This window comes from Telmatherina bonti (genome assembly GCF_933228915.1).
Source record: "Telmatherina bonti genome assembly, chromosome: 1".
NCBI lineage: Eukaryota > Metazoa > Chordata > Actinopteri > Atheriniformes > Telmatherinidae > Telmatherina > Telmatherina bonti.
In genome coordinates this window covers 40,167,448-40,187,338 of record NC_136619.1, presented here as the reverse complement: position 1 = coordinate 40,187,338, position 19,891 = coordinate 40,167,448, and the positions used below count along the sequence as shown (strand labels likewise).

General features: G+C 41.5%; 2 protein-coding genes across 2 annotated transcripts in view; both read left to right on the top strand.

Annotated features, from left to right (window-relative positions):
* Positions 1–10,050, top strand: part of iqgap1 (IQ motif containing GTPase activating protein 1) — a 64,084-nt gene extending 54,034 nt beyond the window's left edge. Inside the window, exons 26-37 of the mRNA XM_079244623.1 lie at positions 204–344; positions 422–506; positions 951–1,183; positions 4,040–4,172; positions 4,264–4,366; positions 7,505–7,640; positions 7,734–7,821; positions 8,315–8,524; positions 8,623–8,789; positions 9,084–9,206; positions 9,429–9,537; positions 9,615–10,050. Of these exons, the coding sequence (XP_079100749.1) occupies positions 204–344; positions 422–506; positions 951–1,183; positions 4,040–4,172; positions 4,264–4,366; positions 7,505–7,640; positions 7,734–7,821; positions 8,315–8,524; positions 8,623–8,789; positions 9,084–9,206; positions 9,429–9,537; positions 9,615–9,728 (1,642 nt within the window). The 3' untranslated portion in view covers positions 9,729–10,050. The remainder of the gene's footprint in view (positions 1–203; positions 345–421; positions 507–950; positions 1,184–4,039; positions 4,173–4,263; positions 4,367–7,504; positions 7,641–7,733; positions 7,822–8,314; positions 8,525–8,622; positions 8,790–9,083; positions 9,207–9,428; positions 9,538–9,614) is intronic.
* Positions 10,051–15,908: 5,858 nt separating this feature from the next.
* Positions 15,909–19,891, top strand: part of crtc3 (CREB regulated transcription coactivator 3) — a 52,563-nt gene continuing 48,580 nt past the window's right edge. Inside the window, 1 exon segment of the mRNA XM_079241081.1 lies at positions 15,909–16,364. Within this exon segment, the coding sequence (XP_079097207.1) occupies positions 16,233–16,364 (132 nt within the window). The 5' untranslated portion in view covers positions 15,909–16,232.

Below are 19,891 nucleotides of genomic sequence, written 5' to 3'. Positions count from 1 at the left end.
TTCCTCCCAGCTGGAGGGAAGAATTGGCTCTTGGAGCCGGCTCGTTCATGAACGACACATCACCACTAAACTAATCCAGATTTAGTCCTTTTATGTTGAATTTTCAGTGTTTTATCGTCTCCTTCTTACGTTTTTTTTTTTTTTTTTTGGTCATCATTAATAACCTGTGATGATGCTCACTCCTCTTCCTCTTCCGTCGACAGTAAGCTGCCTTATGACGTCACTCCAGAGCAGGCCATGTCTCACGAAGAGGTGAGGACGAGACTGGAGGCCTCCATCAAGAACATGAAGACCATAACTGACAAGTTCCTGTCTGCCATCATCGTCTCCGTGGAAACCATTCCGTACGTTGCATCCCATTTTTCACTGCAGTGAAATCTCTACTGTCTCCCACCATTTTCACGTTGCTTTGCTCCATCAGGTACGGGATGCGGTTCATCTCCAAGGTGCTGAAGGACACGCTACATGAGAAGTTTCCCGACGCCACGGAGGACGAGCTGCTCAAGGTGTCCATCTTTAAGCCGTTTAACCGTCCGTTTTGCTCCTCTTTACCAGCCGTCTTCATTTACCAGATTTTAACTCCTCATCAGCGATGCCGTCTCTTATTCTTTTTCTTGCTGTTGCTCTTTTCTCCACGTTTCCAACCCGCTGCAGTCTCTGTCTTCCAACTTTCAGGTGTCCCCCTTCTGTCCTCTGACATCAAGGTGAGTCACGTCACCCTTCCCAGCTTTCCTTCCTCGCTCTCAGACACTCCTCTCACATTTCTGCAGTAACATTTATTAAACCTTTCATCTCTGTTATATCATGATTCATTTAAATGCTGCGTTAGTGGAGAATGATGATAAATATGAATCTAGTTTTCTCGAAAGAAGCTCTGAAAGTCCTGGAGATGCCACCACACCTTACCGCCGTGGTTTTAGTGAGTGAGACGTTTGGTTTTGGTTTCGCAGATTGTGGGGAACCTTCTGTATTACCGCTACATGAACCCCGCCATTGTGGCTCCCGATGCGTTCGACATCATCGAGGTGTCCGCTGGCGGTCAGCTGACAACCGAGCAGCGACGGAACCTGGGCTCCGTAGCCAAGATGCTGCAGCACGCCGCCTCCAACAAGATGTTCCTGGGAGACAACGCCCACCTCAATCCCATCAACGAGTATCTCAGCGCCTCCTACCAGAAGTTCAGGTCTGCTTTGGTTCCATTCATTCGTTTTTTTGTTTTTTTTTTAATTTTATTTTATTTGTATAAATTATTCTGCATATATTTTTATACAAGCTGCTTCTATTTATTTTTTATTATTTTAAATTTATTTGAACCCTTTTGAATTAAATTTCCCACTGTTTCCCAGTGTTTCCCACTGTTTCCCAGTGTTCCCCACTGTTCCCCACTGTTCCCCACTGTTTCCCAGTGTTCCCCACTGTTTCCCAGTGTTCCCCACTGTTTCCCAGTGTTCCCCACTGTTCCCCACTGTTCCCCACTGTTTCCCACTGTTTCCCAGTGTTCCCCACTGTTCCCCACTGTTCCCCACTGTTTCCCAGTGTTCCCCAGTGTTCCCCAGTGTTCCCCACTGTTTCCCAGTGTTCCCCACTGTTCCCCACTGTTCCCCACTGTTTCCCAGTGTTTCCCACTGTTTCCCCACTGTTTTATACTGTTTCCCCACTGTTTCCCAGTGTTCCCCACTGTTTCCCAGTGTTTCCCACTGTTTCCCCACTGTTTCCCACTGTTTTATACTGTTTCCCCACTGTTTCCCAGTGTTTCCCAGTGTTTTATACTGTTTCCCAGTGTTTCCCACTGTTTTATACTGTTTCCCAGTGTTTCCCCACTGTTTCCCACTGTTTCCCACTGTTTCCCACTGTTTCCCAGTGTTTCCCAGTGTTTCCCAGTGTTTCCCAGTGTTTCCTAGTGTTTCTCATTGTTTCCCAGTGTTTCCCCAGTGTTTCCCACTGTTTCTCCACTGCTTCCCCACTGTTTCCCAGTGTTTCCCCACTGTTTCCTAGTGTTTCTCATTGTTTCTCATTGTTTCCCACTGTTTCCCAGTGTTTCCCAGTGTTTCCCAGTGTTTCCCCAGTGTTTCCCACTGCTTCCCCAGTGTTTCCCCACTGTTTCCCAGTGTTTCTCCACTGTTTCCCCACTGTTTCTCACTGTTTCTCACTGTTTCTCACTGTTCCCCACTGTTCCCCACTGTTTCCCAGTGTTTCCCCACTGTTTCCCACTGTTTCCCACTGTTTCCCTGTGTTTCCCACTGTTTCCCAGTGTTTCTCCACTGTTTCCCCACTGTTTCTCACTGTTCCCCAGTGTTCCCCAGTGTTTCCCCACTGTTTCCCCACTGTTTCCAACTGTTTCCCTGTGTTTCCCACTGTTTCCCAGTGTTTCCCCACTGTTTCCCCACTGTTTCCCACTGTTTCCCACTGTTTCCCAGTGTTTCCCAGTGTTTCCCAGTGTTTCCCCACTGTTTCTCACTGTTCCCCAGTGTTCCCCAGTGTTTCCCCAGTGTTTCCCCACTGTTTCCCCCTGTTTCCCACTGTTTCCCCCTGTTTCCCAATGTTTCTCCACTGTTTCCCAGTGTTTCCCAGTGTTTCCCCACTGTTTCCCACTGTTTCCCAGTGTTTCTCCACTGTTTCCCAGTGTTTCTCCACTGTTTCCCAGTGTTTCCCCACTGTTTCCCAGTGTTTCCATCTGTTTCCCACTGTTTCTCACTGTTTCTCACTGTTCCCCAGTGTTTCCCCACTGTTTCCCCACTGTTTCCCACTGTTTCCCCACTGTTTCCCCCTTGTTCACAGTGTTTCCCAATGTTTCCCAATGTTTCCCAATGTTTCCCGGTGTGTCCCATTGTTTCTCACTGTTTCCCCACTGTTTCCCCAGTGTTTCCCCAGTGTTTCCATCTGTTTCCCCACTGTTTCTCACTGTTCCCCAGTGTTCCCCAGTGTTCCCCAGTGTTCCCCAGTGTTTCCCACTGTTTCCCCACTGTTTCCCCACTGTTTCCCCACTGTTTCCCCACTGTTTCCCCACTGTTTCCCACTGTTTCTCCACTGTTTCCATCTGTTTCTCCACTGTTTCCATCTGTTTGCCACTGTTTCTCACTGTTCCCCAGTGTTCCCCAGTGTTTCCCCCCGGTTCCCAGTGTGTCCCAGTGTGTCCCGGTGTGTCCCGGTGTGTCCCGGTGTGTCCCGGTGTGTCCCGGTGTTTCCCACTGTTTCTCACTGTTTCTCACTGTTTCCCAGTGTTTCCCCACTGTTTCCCCACTGTTTCCCAGTGTTTCCCAGTGTTTCCCAGTGTTTCCCAGTGTTTCTCACTGTTTCCCACTGTTTCCCCACTGTTTGCCAGTGTTTCCCCACTGTTTCCCCACTGTTTCCCACTGTTTCCCAGTGTTTCTCACTGTTTCCCAGTGTTTCCCAGTGTTTCCCAGTGTTTCTCACTGTTTCCCAGTGTTTCCCAGTGTTTCCCACTGTTTCCCCACTGTTTCCCACTGTTTCCCACTGTTTCCCCACTGTTTCCCCACTGTTTCCCACTGTTTCCCCACTGTTCCCCCACTGTTCCCCCACTGTTCCCCACTGTTCCCCACTGTTCCCCACTGTTCCCCACTGTTTCCCACTGTTCCCCACTGTTTCCCACTGTTTCCCCACTGTTTCCCACTGTTTCCATCTGTTTCCCCAGTGTTTCCCACTGTTTCCCCACTGGTTCCCAGTGTGTCCCGGTGTTTCCCACTGTTTCCCAGTGTTTCTCACTGTTTCTCACTGTTTCCCCACTGTTTCCCCACTGTTTCCCAGTGTTTCCCAGTGGACTTTTTGTGCTTTTCCTGTGTGAGTGTGTGAAATATCATGACTGGATGTGTTTTTGTTTTTACTTTGGCTGCTTTGTACGCTCGGCTATTTGATGTATTTTTCATTTTGTTCTGTCGCTGTTGTCGTGAAGCATCTCTTGCTGCTCTTTTGGATGAAAATTGTAGGATAAATAAAAATTTTATTGACTGATTGGAAAAGTTTCTCTCAGATCCATCAGACTAACAGGATGAGATGTCCACCGTATCTCACCTCATTTCAGGCGTTTTTTCCTGGCAGCGTGTGATGTTCCCTCACTGGAAGACAAGTTCAACGTGGACCAGTACTCGGACCTGGTCACGGTCAGCAAACCCATCATCTACATCTCCATCGGAGAGATCGTTAACACCCACACTGTGAGTTCAGGTTAAAATGAAACGGGCTGAATCGGACATGTTTTTCCATCTGAAGCATGAATAACGGGGTGATTGGTTGTTTCTTGTGTAGCTGCTGCTGGACCATCAGGATGCCATCGCTCCAGAGCACAACGACCCCATCCACGAGCTGCTGGAGGACCTGGGCGAGGTCCCCACTGTGGAGTCGCTGATAGGTGAGTGGAGGTGGAGGAAGGACGTCCGAGTCATGACTTTAACAGCATCTTAAACCAAAAGTAGGATTAGAATTTTATTTTCAAGCTTATTTAGCTTCATCTTAGCGATGTGAGCTTGTTATTTCTTTTTGAGAAGACATAAGGAAGATATAATCTGAACAGAAGGAAGGATTGGGTTGTGCATGTAGGTTTAATTTAACAGTTTGATCATCTAATGAAATAACAGCAACGGGAAAAGTCGTCTCTGTGGGTGGGACGTCGGTCAAACTGTCAAGCAGTTGGGCAGATTGTTTGCCAAACGGGATTACTTTACGTTACCAGAAGGTGGAAGGATACGCAGGACTGTCTCAAACGCAGCTGTGATAATCAACAGAAGAAGAATTAAAGAAAACATAACTGGAAAATTCTTGGTGCTCAGTTTAGCTTCGTTTAGGTGTGAGGTCCAAGTTTCTGTTGAATTCAGCTTTATTTGTACAGCGACACTTCACAACCATGTTGTTCAGGTCTCAGGATTCATATTTAATAGTGACTTAATAAAGTAAAAGAGGTTTGATGGAAGAAAAAGTAGTTTTTCTGACACTCGGAGCACCGTAGCTAAAAATCTCTAAGTTCCAGCTCTTTGTACCCGAGGCTCCTTTGAAGGCAACTTGATTTCTCCTGTTTTGATAAATGTGTGTATGTACAGGAGAAACTCTGAGACACACTCGTTTGAGAAGAATTTGGGGGCCTGGATTGGAGTGAAGGAAATTTTTAGCCGATTTCTGACTTCAACCTGTGATCATTGTAAAAGATATCAAACTCTCCTTTTAGTCAAAGTTTCATCTTTCCTGATTTTTTTTAACTTCTGAATGATGTTTCCAGGTGTGTGTAGGCCTGAGCTGCAGGTTTCCAATGCAGGCTGGGGTTTAGGCTCATGTCAGAGAATAAACATTCGTTTAAAAGTGAAAAAGGTTGCAGTTTTTTATTTTTTAACTTCACATTTGTGTAAAAACTTTTTCAAATTCAGTCTTTCAGTCAAATGTTCTGGTGAAAATGTGGCATTAATTGTGTCGAGTCAAAGTGTTTGACATCAGCTGCCATGTGCAGGTGTTGGGCGTGACAACACACTGTCCCAGTTGTCCAAACATTTAGGAGTTCCCAGTAGGAAAATTAACCTGGAACGCTCCCTAAAGTTAGATTCCCAATCCAGGAAAGTCTGCCAAACCTCACCAGCCCAACCTGAAAATCCAACATGGCTTCCTTGGACATAGAAAATGGCGATCGCTGCAGTATGAGTTCTACACGCCGTTCTGTCCGACCGGTCCGTCAACATGTTCTGTTTGCATATGCGAAATATAGCATGTTGTTATTTTCAGCAGAGACCATCATGATCAGTCGCTGGTTTCTGTTCATGGATAAAAGAAAACTGAAGCAAAGTTTTAGATGTTTTCACACGATGTCATCTGGAAGTAGAGAGGTAGAACACGGGGTAGGGCTGGGCGATATGACCTTTTAGTAATATCCCGATATTTTTATGACATGTCACGATATACGATATATATCTCTATACTTACGTTAGCCTTGAATTAATGCTTTGGTGCATACAATCACATCAATAAGATGATTTTGTGTCTACATTAAAACATAATTGTTCATACTGCATCAAGATATGCTGATTTTAAACATTCCTGCCAAAAGGATGAAATTGTAACGAAGCAAATTGATAAAGCAGTGGCAGAAACATGTCATTTTAAAACAAAATAAAGTGCCTTTGCATGATGTAATAAATGCAAAACATGAAAATAATATAAATTCAAGTGCACATTTTGTGCAGTGCACAACAGCAGTAAGAAATAAAATGATAAAGTTCTTTTTTGTATAATTGAGCTACTGTAATAACACTAAAAAAATGCACAGATTTAAAAAAACAAAACAAAACAGTAAAATAAAAATTAGCTGCCTGATAAAGTTGAAATGAAAATGAAAAAAGGGGTTTCTTCTTGTGGCATAATTCAAAAGTTAAAAAAAAAAAAAAAAAGTCTCATTTTTTGCATGGTGTGTTGTACTTTTGTGGCGACACTTTTGCGACATACTTTGCATACGACAGTTGTTTGGTCAACATCCTCTCTCTGGTATCTAAACCACTGCCAGATGATGGATCCTGTACTATTTTTCTTCGGAACAAATTCTTCCTCCTCCATTTTTTTGTAACTCTCGCTGCTACTGCAACCGGAGTTCTCTGCTAGAAAAGCTGCTACATGCTGCCTCTCGTGACGTAGCACGTAGCTCATGTTATGTATGTAACTAGGTGCGCTTGCTTTAACTGTCTGTGCAAAGCGGTGCAGAGAGTCTAGGAGGTGGGTGAAAACCACGCCCACAGCTAAAAACAACTGCGTGACAACAGGGCTACTTGAATATGACAAATATAGACATTTTCTATATCGCACAGGGGACTAGCCACGATATTTAGAGTATATTCGATATATCGCCCAGCCCTAACGTGGGGTTAAAGTTGGTTCGCCTGAACTGGGGTAAAGCAAATAAACCAGGCTGTTATTTACTAACAGATAAGCATCCTAACTGGAAACGGGCCTCAGGAAAAAGAAGAAACAACTGTGGTGGACATCCACAGGAGGAAAATGGAGCATGGCTTCAGTCCACAGAGAGGCCTACGAAGCTTATCAAGTTGGCTTAGTAGGCCTTTAATAACAAACTGTGCTCGACCCCAACCCAGTTATCAAGTCGGTTATGTGTGTTTTGTTTTCCCGTTTTGCTTTTTTTAAATTTTTTTTATTTTGTTTGTTTGTTTTTTTTTCCCCTACAAATTACTTCGCTTTTTAAAAGTAAGTTCGATGCCAAATGTCCAACTCCTCTGAGTGTCTGCCTTGAATCAGAGCTGTCCAGCTCCGGTCCTGCAGGTTTCAGATGCTTTCCTGCTCCAACAGACCTGATTCAAGTTGAAACGCTCTCTGAAACAGCTGGTTGGCAAGTGCTGCTTAAACATGTTGCCACTTTAACCTGATCCAGGTATGCTGCAGCAGGAAACCTTCACAATCTGCAGGCCGGAGGCCCTCGAGGGCCGGCTTGGGACACCCCGGCCTCACATCAACAGGTTCCAGTGAGAAGAGAGCAGTTATGACACCATGTCGTCTCCTTCAGGTGAAAACCCTCTACCTGCCGATGACCCCAACAAGGAGCTAATGGGGAAGACGGAAGTGTCGCTCACCCTCACCAACAAGTTTGATGTTCCCGGCGAGGCCAACGCTGAGATGGATGCCAAGACCCTCCTTCTGAAGTGAGCTCACACTGCAGACTCTTACCAGCGGATTACATTTCTCTACACTTAGAAATGCCTCCATGTCTTACCGCTTTTGTTGCGTCTGTCCAGCACCAAGAGGCTCATCGTGGATGTGATTCGGTTCCAGCCTGGAGAGACTCTGACCGAGATCCTGGATTCAACAGCCACCCCAGAACAGGTCAGACATGTAGCGCTGGTGTCGTTAAATAAAAACAAAAAGCAGAAACAGACTATGTTTATGCCCTGAACATAGAAATCCAAAGCGTATTTACTGCAAACAAACAGCAGAGGATGCTCAGCATTCAACCGAGCCCACAGCGCTGCTTTCATGTGAGTGGAAAAGTACTGCGTTGCCTGCAGGCTCAAAACAGGAACTTGTTTTTTAAACACACTGGAAGACGTTTGTAACGTCACCTTGTAAGTGCTGACACTTTTTCACATCCTCATTCCAAACTTTTAAATCATTTCTGTGTTTCTGCTTTTCATGTTTTATTACAGATACGTTAGTCTGCATGAAATGAACAACAAATGAAAGCATAGCTCCTGCAGCTCGGGCATCTACCCGGAGACAAACACGTTCTCCGGCCCGTGCAAGCTGCTAAGTGTTGTGCAAACGTGGAACTTTCAGTTGACCTCCAGATTTACTCAAACTTCTATTTCTCTGAAACCAGGAAGCAGAGTACCAACGTGCGATGCAGAGAAGGGCCATCAGAGACGCCAAGACGCCAGAGAAGATGAAGCAGGTCAAACCGGTGGTGGACGACAGCCTGACGCTGCAGGGGAAGAAGGACAAGATCAAGAGTAACCTGCAGAGGCTGGCCGAGCTGGGGAAGGTCCACCCCGAGAACCGCTACCAGGACCTCATTAACGACATTGCTAAGGTAAGAAAGTCTTTAACACAAGCAGAAAGTTTCTCCAGGACGTTAAAAAGCACATCTTCAGTGGTTAAAGGCCATGTGTGTGTGTGTGTGTGCTGAAGGACATCAGAAATCAGCGGCGGTATCGGCAGCGCAGGAAAGCCGAGCTGGTGAAACTCCAGCAGACCAACGCCGCTCTCAATTCAAAGACCAAATTTTACAACGTGCAGATCGATTCTTACAATCAGTACATCAAGACGTGCATGGACAACCTGGCCAGCAAGGGCAAGTAAGTGTCCCGAAAACGCCTCTTCCTGTCACACTCGTCACGCGGCTTCGCGCTCTTTATGCTGGAACACCAAAAGTAGAGTTCCTGATCAGACAAGCTGTTAGCAGAGCTAAACACATCCTGAGTCTTAGGTCAGAGGTTACGTCTGTGTCACGCTGTGATGTAAACAAGCTTCTGTGTTGCAAACATGCAGGTGGTTCAACAACTATGTCTAACATTTATTCAGACGGAGAGAAGAAACATGACGTTGCATCTCAAAGCTTTGGTTTAACTTGTTGATCTTCGTCCTCTCAGGTTGTCAAAGAAACCAGGTGACGCCAAGGCGAAGAAGAGCAAACAGGTTTCCATGAAGTACACGGCATCTCGGCTCCATGAGAAGGGCGTTCTGATCTCCATAGAGGATCTGCAGCCCAACCAGTGAGTTCGGCTCCAGCTGGCCTCAAATGCTACCTACACTTAGCTTTTTAGCTTCACTAGAACAATTCTAAATGGCTTATTTCCATTTGCAGAAACGGATTTAACTTTGACACATTTTTTGTTGCTTTGTGGAATGATTTATAAATCAAACTTGGAAGTTTGAGGCAACAAATGTCAGCATATTATTTACTGCATTAATCTCATGTTTCCTCTCTCATGCAGATTCAAGAATGCTATTTTTGAGATCTCTCCATCAGAGACAGTTGGTGTGTTTGATGTGAAGGCCAAGTTTATGGGCGTGCACTTGGAGACATTACAGTTAGAATATCAGGTACAGCGTCGGCTTTGTTGCAGGTAATGTCCAGCAGCTTCATGTGAAGAGGCTAATATAACCATTTTGTCCTTTAGGATCTCCTTCAGCTGCAGTACGAAGGCGTGGCGGTGATGAAGCTCTTCGACAAGGCCACCATCAACGTCAACCTGCTCATTTTCCTGCTCAACAAGAAATTTTATGGGAAATAGATGCAGAAAGGAGAAAAGGGCTACAGACACTGAAGAATTAAACCACAAAACTTCATTTTGCTTTAAGGCTCCGGCTTGAAGCGTCTCTTCTTCTTCCACATTCCCTTCTGCACTTCTCAACTCCGCCGGTGCAACTGTATGTGCATCATTATTATTATTGTTTAGTAGGTCAGTGCTTAAATGTTTATGAGACGATCCTTTGTGCAAGTCTTGCATCCTGTTGTAACTGCAGCTAGCTCAGTTTGTTTTTTGTTTTGCTTTAAATGCTATGATTATCTTGTGCATGGGCTCTTGATTAATTATAAAACTCATTTTATGTAAAGACGTGGTGATTTCTTTTCTGTTTTGCTTGTCTGCTCACCTGATTCATGACGCGCTGATAGGCTGCAGCGGCGGCGGCGCTTTGGAAGTCCAAAGCTCAGATTTGTCTCACCTGAAGCTTCATTTGTAGCTTTTCATCAGCTTAACTTAAAAACACTGCAGTAAAGATTTTTTTCATACATTTGATTGTGAAGTTAATGACCCTTTGCTGTTTTAACCAACACCTCCATCTGAAATGCAAACGTAGCTTTAGATATGATACTTGGCATCTGTTTTGCTCTGAATGAGCTTTTTTTCCAAACCTTTTAGAAACTGTGTTTTTTGGGAATATTCTGGCCTCTTACCTACAGGACCAAGCTGGCCATGCAGTCAGGTTAGTGTTTACCTGGAGACATGCAGCAGTCTTTACTTCTGACACATAAAACTGGAGAAATAAGCTCATTTATGCCTTTTTTTTTTTTTTATCTCTTCTGGCCTTGTTTTTCAGGCCTGTTTAACTCAATCAGAACTATTATCACAATATAAATTCATCCCAGCAAACAAAATCTGCAACACATGTTTGTGTTGTTTTACATGGAAGAACTTTCCTCGTGTCTCTTAGAAAATACTTCAACACAGTTATTTATATTTTATATACAAGTCTTCATTAAACTTGCAAAACCTGCGATGTGCAGTATTACATTCAGATGGTGGTCCAGCAGATGTCACTCTACACCATCCGATTATGGATTCAAATTATGTACTCAAGTTGTGTAGAAGGGGAAAAAAGCCCTGAACCTGAGGTGGGGAAGGTTTTGCTCTGATTGCTTGTACTTCAGTGTGCCTGTTTTCCAGAATAAAAACCTTCCAGAGCCGTTTGTTTTTCCTCATCTTCCAGGAGTGCAGGCAGCGGGAATTTATCTTTCTACGGTGCTTTATGAACGTTTGATCTGAGTGTTTCCAGTGACTTCAGAGGCAGAAACTTAAACCTTAAACGTTGTTGTGCTTGTTAAATGTGCTACTATTATGCATTTTATAACCTCAATTACCAAAAGCTATGCAGTAAAATATTCTTATAAACATATTTTATTCCTAATAGAAGAAACAACATATCTGTACATATAAGAGCATTTCAGAAGCAGTCTCTCCCAGGTGTCAAAATGGACAAAAGTTCATCTGAGATGAACTGGCTCTAAAGATTGTGCAAGTTTCTTCAAGATAAAGTTAAAAAGACTTGAAAGATCCCACCATCTAAGATTTGCAGAATCAGGAGGAATCTCTGTGCGCATGGGACAAGGCCAAAGTTTTAAACCAGATGCTTGTGGTCCTCTGGCAGCCCTGCATTGAAAATAGTGATGATTCTGGGAACTAGAAATTACTGCATGAGCTCAGAAAGACTTCCAGAAATCACCGATTTATAAATTTCACCCTGAAATCCACACATGCAGGTTAAAGCTCCATCATACGTGAAGAGGATCCAGAAACACGCCGTCTTCTCTGGACCAAAGCTCATTTAAAAGGTTCTGAGTGGAAACCTGGATGAAGATGTGGAATGGTTTGTGGACAGCATGGACGGCGTGTCCTGCAGACTAAAGAGGAGAGGGAGCATCCAGCTTGTTATCAGCCTGCATCTCTGATGGGATGGGGTTGCATTAGAGCCGATGGCGTGGGCAGCTTCCACATCTGGGAAGCTCCATCAATGCTGAAACATCTGCTCCCATCCAGACAACGTCTCTTTCAGGGAAGACCTTGCAGGTTCCACTATGCTGGACCACATCCTGATGGTGGAACAGGAGAACTGGTCCAGCAGGACCACATCCTGATGGTGGAACAGGAGAACTGGTCCAGCAGGACCATGCTTTTGTCTCGATTCAATTCCGATTTTTTTGGGTGCTGATTCGATTTAAAATGCAATTCTCACAAATTCTCCGATATTGCAGATTTTTTTTTTTTTTAATTAAAAAAATTAAATGTGTAAAATTGTGTAAAGAATGTGTAAAAAAAAAAAAAACAGAACAAAACACACTAGCAAGAACATCATTCTGCTGCTATGATGCCCAAGAAGACAAGTAAAAAGATCAATAAAAATAATTAAAATTTTATAGTGGATTAATTTTATTTAATTAGAAAAATATATTGTAAAATTGTGAAGAAAAAAAAATCCTGATGTGCGATTTTTTGATTAAATTTTCCCACCCCTAATTTTAATCTTATTTAAAGTGAATATTTTCTTCAACACAGCTTGACAAGCTTTCTAGTCCTTTAGTCTTCAGGAATACTTCTTTAGATTCTTCAAAGCTCGACCTTTAGTTCTGTTTTTGTTCCACACGATCCCAGTCTGTTGTCAGTGAGTGTGTGTGGGTGTGGGGAGAGGTTCATCCCTCCATCAGACCTGTTGTCCCAGATTTCAGTCCAGTTGTCGTATCATGTGGTATTTCTGCCCTTTTCTCTCTTTTTTCCTTCTCCAGCTTCTTGACAGCCACCATTCCACATCGAACCCTTCCTGATGAGGTTCCAGCCAACAGTAGATGATCAGCTGAAGTCCAGAAGCATCTTTCAGGTCTTTTGTGAGGTCTCAGTTGGATTTGTTTTCATTTCTGAAGGACATCAGTTTTAGATACAGTTTTATCTTTGACTGTTGTATCTTATGAAATTGGAACAAAAGATGTGACTTTACGACGGGCTTCTCATGACAAAGTGCCTGAAGTTATACTTTGAAGACACAACACCACTTCATCTCTTAAGTTCAACGCTTTTTAAATGATTGCCTGATTCTTTGGTTTCTGTTGAGTGTTTAACACTGATCAGGGACAAAGACTGCACTCAGGGGAAATAGCAGACTTTTTCCACAGAAAACCACTAAAATATATTCACAAACTATCGCTCAAGGTCAACTTAAATGATAAGAAAATCTGACTGCTTTGAAGCAAAATAAAGAAGTAAGAGTGACTCATAGTACTACAGTTTGTAGTACTATGTGGGCTGCAGAAGAGACAAAAGTTAAGCTGTGTTTGAATCAGATCAGATAAAACTGATTCTTACAGCCATGTTAATAAATAAAGTTTGATTTCTTCTGTATATGTGCCTTTCTTCCTATGTAATATTATATTCTCATAATAAGCCCTACCCAGGGGCCCTATGAAAGACAAATGGCACAGACCCCACCACTTGATCGCAAATTTTAGATTTTTGTTTTTGCTTCAAGCTGATAAAACAAAGAAAAAAAGCTTTTCATGGGAATAATAAAGATCTAGGGCTGTGTTTGACCTTTTATGGGGCAAGTGACTATTTTTGATCACTTTGTTCCCTTTCATATTCAGCATGAAACTATTTTTTTTTTGTTAATGTAACCACAGAATGGAGGTCTTGGTTCATATAAGGACAATTTTAGGTTAAAATTTCTAATTTGAAGGTATTTCTTTGAGTTCCCTATAAAGGGTGAAATCTCTGTGCATACATCTAACCTGGTTATTTTAATGTAAATGATTTATCAGTTTATATTACTGATATGTTTTATTACAACCTTTGAAAAAAGTATTATTTTTAATGATAGTTTGTACATCTTTTTGGGCCCCTATCAAGTCATTGGGCCCTTAAAATCTTCCTTAACGTTTCCCCCCCATATGGCACCTCTGGCCCTACCGGACTTCATTTTGTTCCACACACTATTTAACATTTATTTATTGATAGAGGAATAACCCCTTGAGATGCACCATCTCGTTTTCAAGGGGATCTTCTAAATAAAAGTAACAACCCAAAACAAGAGCAGCAGCATGTACAAAAAAAAAAAGAAAGAAATTTACAATAAATAGATAAATAACAAAAGGACAAAATAAAAATAAATAATATGTGTAATACATGTAATAGTCACCATCAATCATGCATCCATACAAACACACACCCTCTCGTAACCCCACACTCCGACCGATGCTCAAAACCTGTACAAGTTGATTACATAGTGACAAAGTGTGAAGATGTGATGCTGATAGTCAGAGGTGCCAAAAGTTAGGAAGATTCTAAGGGCCCCATGACTTGATAGGGGCCCAAAAAGATGTACAAACTGTACAAGAAAATCATTAAACTTTCATTAAAAAATAATAAATAGGTCAATCAAAGGTTGATAATAAGATATAGCAGTAATATAAACTGATAAACTATTTACATTAAAATAACCAGATTAGATGTATGCATTGTGATTTAACCCTTTATAGGGCACTCAAAGAAATACCTTCAAATTAGAAATTTTAACTAAAATTGTCCTTCTGGTATGAACCAAGACCTCCATTCTGTTTTACATTAACAAAAAAAAGTTTCATGCTGAATATGAAAGGAAACACTTGTCGCATAAAAGGTTAAACACAGCCCTAGATCTTTATTATTCCCATTAAAAGCTTTTTTTTATCAGCTTGAAGCATTTGAAGCAAAAACAAAAATCTAAAATTTGCGATCAAGTGGTGGGGTCTATACTATTGTCTTTCAGGGCGCAAAATTCCTGGTGGCGCCCCTACTCAAGGCTGGATTATCCAATGGGCATTATGGGCACAGGCCCAGGGGCCCACACCCACTTTGGGCCCACCTAGGGCAAACACCAGCAGTTTGGACATGAACATGTACATAAAAACCAATTAGTTACACCACTGTGTCTAGTGTACTGCTATTGCTACCATTGGCTGAGAAATGTTAGAAATGTTTTTTCACAGTGTATCCTTCACAATTTTCACAATGCTGCGGTGGGGAAGGGGGCCCAGGGCCCTGTGCACTTTTAATCCGGCCCTGTTAACCTGACTTCATTTTGTTCCACACACTAGGGTTCTAGATGAGAACATTTTCTTCTTTGCTTGATTTCAACATATTATAGATTGCAATTTGATTAAGAAACCCAAGTGATATATGTATATGATTTTACCTAATTAAATTGATCATGTCGATGTCGCCATGATCACCACAGCCAAAGGAGATAACTTGACTCTGTCGCCGCCCTGTGGTCGCCACCGGTACTGCCAGAGTTTAACGCGGTAATGTTTTTCTCGCAGCAGTATGAGGATAACAAGCTTGCGGATCTCAGTTGCAGTTACTAGCTCTGTCAACCGAGGACGAATTAACTGAAAACATGGACAGCAGCTTCTCACAACACATCTGAACCGACGGAGACGGAAAACAAAGGTTTGCTATCGGCGCTGTTGGTTTTATCTTCTTGGAGTTTGTCCGAGATCTCTGCTTGTCCGTGGATTAACACAAGACTCGTCCCTGTTGTGGAGAACTCTGATATCAACTTAAAACTAAATGCGTGGATTGTGATCCTGCATCACATGTGAATAATTTGGAAGTTACTTGTTCACAGTTTGTGGGTAACAAAGTGGAGATATTGTCAAGACCCAACAGACACTTGTTGAAATACAATTATCCGAGCGAATCGTTGCTAACATTTGTAGCAATATTTAGCTAACAACGCCAATAACTTTTTAAAATCCCTTTCATTTCAGCTCTGTTAGATGTTGACTGAACACAAGTGTCAACAAACGGATACGGTGCATTTCTAGAAAATTATTGAGATGCTAACTTGGCTAGCAGCCGCTGTTCCCCGTTGACATCAATGTTATGTTAGCATTGACAGCTAACGTTATGCTAACATTATATTCAAACAAGTGGTTTGTGGAAATGCGTTTAAATGTAGTTAAATACACAATTTCCTTCATATAACAGTGAACTGCTTCTTCTGGAAAGTGATTATACTGAATTTTAACATGCAAACACCCGCTTTGGATTTATTTATCCTGTTTTATTTTCATAATTAGACAACTTTATTAACGTTAGCTTAGCTTAGCATAACTCAACGTAATAGCATCATATTCAAACAAGTGGTTTATGGAAATGTGTTTAAATGTAGTTAAATACACCATTTCCTTCTTATAACCATTAACTGCTTCTTTTGGAAAGTGATTATACTTAATTTTGACATACAGATACCTGCTTTGGATTTATTTATCCTGTTTTATTATCATAATTACACAACTTTATAAACGGGAGCTTAACGTTAGCTTAGCATAACTTTGGTTTCCCACCAATGTACGAAGTCTTTCTAAAGCTCTCATGGGTTTGCTGCGACCTATACTGAGAGGTTTTCAAGGATAGACTCCCTTCTTGCTGGGTCGTCTTCTACTGTTTCCAACAAGTAGCTGAAGTTGTGAAAGTGCGGCCCGAACCATGTCCGGCTCCCCGGGCACAGGTGGCTCTAACCCCAGGAAGTTCAGCGAAAAGATCGCGCTGCACAACCAGAAGCAAGCAGAGGAGACCCGGGCCTTTGAGCAGCTGATGACAGATCTCACCGTATCAAGGGTAAGAGCTCTTTATGTTCAGCTTTGTGGCATGTTTTGGTGGTCCATTGTACTCACGGGTTGGGGTGGGGGGGATCTACCTCTCACTTGTCTGACAGACTGCTGCATCTGCAGGCTGAGATTCGTGGTTTTCAACCAGCACTTCTGTCGTTTTTTTTTCTTTGCATGTTTGTATCTGCATTCATTCATTCATCTGTTGCAAAGCTAATGTCCTGCAGAACTGGCGTTGAGTTTTGTAAAAGAAAAGGCAGCAAACAGGTGGGAGCATTTAGTTTTAATAAACAGTGGACTAAACTGGAACCACACATGACATACAGTTGTGCTTATATGTCTTCATCCCCTTTCATTAAAGAAAAGACTGAATTTACAACAGTCACTCAAATAACTGGAGACTTAAAAAAGGAACAACTAAAAATTTGCAAAAATATAATTTATTATATAAGACAGTTTTTTCATTTATTTGAGTTGAAGAAAGGGGAAAAAAATCAAACAAACAAATGTGTCCTGGACAAATTAGAGCAGTTTTCTGTTGAACAGTGGGACAAAATACCTGTCAACAGGTGCAGAAGTCTGACTGAGAGGAACAGAAAACACCTGACTGGAGCGGAAACATTAAAGGATTGTTCAACTAAATATTAGTTTGTGAGTGATGGAATATGTAATAAATTATATTATTTGTTTGCTTTTTTTAAAAAAATTCTGTTGGACCAGAATTAGAAAATAATGCAATGGTTTTCATGAAATTTTTATTTATTACTTTAGTCAATTTCAGCTTATTTTACAGGCACCTGTTTTATTTTTCTTCTTTAATGAAAAGGTCTGAATAAATATGAGCACAACTGTATCTGGCTGTTTTGTGGGGGAAAATAAAGGTTAAGGCTTGATTTTAGCTGTAATAAGCAGTAACACGTTAATTTGCTGTATGGCTTCTCAACTACAGTAGCTACATCTTTGCTTTTGTGATGTTAGGGAGAGATATTATTGCCTGTTGATATATTTATGTGATATTTTAACCTATTAAACATATAAATTAAATCCTATTCTCTTACATGCCATATAATGTAAATAAAAAAGTGTGCAAATTATCCTCATACTCAGTAACCGTGCTATTATAATTGTTGGTGCTCAGATGTCTCTTTTGTAGACTTGTGACTTTTGCTATTTAAAGGAATATTTCCACATTCCCAGACCTCTAATAAATCCCACCTTTCAGCTTTATCTTAGCAGAAGAATTATTAATACTTCCAGGTTATCTTTAAGCTCACAAAATATGTATTCCTTTCTTAATATCAGTGCAAATAAAAATACATAAATACGTCTTCCACTACAGTATGCAACTTGTCAGCACTTCAATAAAATGTGGTCCATTAGGTCCACCTGTGAAATGAAAGTGAGTCATGCAGTTACTGCAGAAAATACGGTGTGTGAATTGTTCAGGCTTTGAAATGGCTTGACGTCCCAAAGTTTTCCAAGAAGTCATCTTTTTCATTCAAAAGACCTAAAATTACAATAAAACATGTGTCGATGAACAGGTTTGATTTTATTTATCACTGTTAAAACTTTGTTTATTCATAGATTCAGGAAATTGAGCTCAGTTTTTGTATAGACATTTTTCCCCCCAAAAAAAAACAAATCAAAGAACAATGATTCGATTAAGTAAAGAAAAAACAAATAAATCTTGTATTGAACCTTAAAGAGAAAACCTTGTCAAGCAGGTAGTTAAACAGTTGCTTCATTTGACTTGACAATAGAAAATGTGTTGACACGATACTAAGAGTATCAGATAAATCCTAATCAGTTCATGCTGGCCTTAAAGATACTCTAACGGTTATTTTATTTGTTAATTCATTGTTATGATGTTATTTTTATTTTTAAGCCATTTTTAATTCTATTGTTATACAGTCCCTTGTTCAGAATGTTTAAATATTCATTTGTCTATTTATATATTTTTTGTTTTCACAGATATTCCAGGTTGTGTGATAAAGATTAAAAAAAAGTTCCTGGTCTGGTTATTTTAGTCGGAATGCCACCAAACTCTACATTTGCTGCAAATATTTATTATTTTATGACTGAAAGTAGATCATGAAGTGTCTGTATTTTATTCTTAGTGTCAGAAGTTAGCGTCCCTTGTTACTTAGACAACTGAATTCCTTAAAGTTTTCTGTAATTAGACAAAACAGTGAATCACAAATGGGCTTCTTGTTCAGACAAAGCATCTTGTTAAGCACTGATATTCCTACAACAAGGCTGTACAGTGCAACAATACAATAGATTTATCAGTCAGAATATACCAGCTCATAAATCTAGACAGAAAACGAGTGCAGCCTCCATCACCTCCCTCCGTATCTGGAAACTGTCCCAGAGATAATCTGGGGTAATAAATATTCATCATGTTTGACAAAAGCACTAGTACTGGAGCCTTTATTTTAAAAACCAAAACGATAAAATAAATTCAATAGCATAAAAAAAGTTCTGGATGTTTTCAGATGTTTGAGCAGCCAGAAACATGGTAGATGATACGTTCAGTTAAACCATAGACTGTATAAAAAAGATGGGCGGAGCCTCCGTGACGTCACCCGTAGGTTTGAGCTGAATTGAAGCTCGGTGGGCGGTTCCTACCATCACCATCTTGCCAGGGGCATGTGCGTCGTCTCTCCCGGAAAATACAAATATGGGCAAAGAGGTGGAGCAGAGAGGGGGGCTGTGAGCGTCATGGTGGATGATTGTGATCTAGCGAACTCCAAGCTGCCTGTAGCTAAGAGCTACCCGAGCTAACCCAGAGATAACAAGAGTAACCAGCTAACGGAGGTAAGCGGGCTCAAGCTAAGTCACGTTGTTAACCGGCTAAAAACTGCGGTTGTTCTACGTTCTCTTTAATTCTTTTTTCTAACTCTCCGGTTTCAAAAGTAATTTAATCTCGAAATTCAGCACATTTAGGGGCGTGTCCTTTTGATTGACAGGTACCCGATCTACTGCTTCAAGTCAGAAGAACATAAAACAACCGCGGGTTTTAGCCGGTTAATAACATGACTTAGCTTTAGCCTGCTTACCTCTGTTAGGTGGTTAGGTAAAAGTCACATGTTAGACCTTTTTGTTTTCATCAGGTTCATATGGACGTCAGGGTGGCCAACAACAGTGTTTTAAGAGTGTATCCCCCCTAAATTCAGCCTTGGTCTTTAATTTCAACCATTCCATAAGAACAGGCTGTTTCCGTGTCTTCACCTTTAAATGGCTGTGAGTGGTGCCTGTCCACACCCCTCGCAGGTAGAAGGTGTGGATTTGCTCTGTGACTTGTTGGAGTACCCTCAGCTAGCTGGGGGGTGGGCACATGCCAGTATCCACTACTGCGGGAGTGGTTATTTCCACTTTTGAGGCCATAAAGAGAAAGAAAGGGCACACATTCACTAAAACGTGGAGCAATTGAGAGAGTTGCCAAAATTTTCTCAGTTTTGGGCCTCATATACAGGCTATGGAGACACATTTGCAAAAAGTAAATTTAGTATATTCTGAAATAATTGTAGACAATAA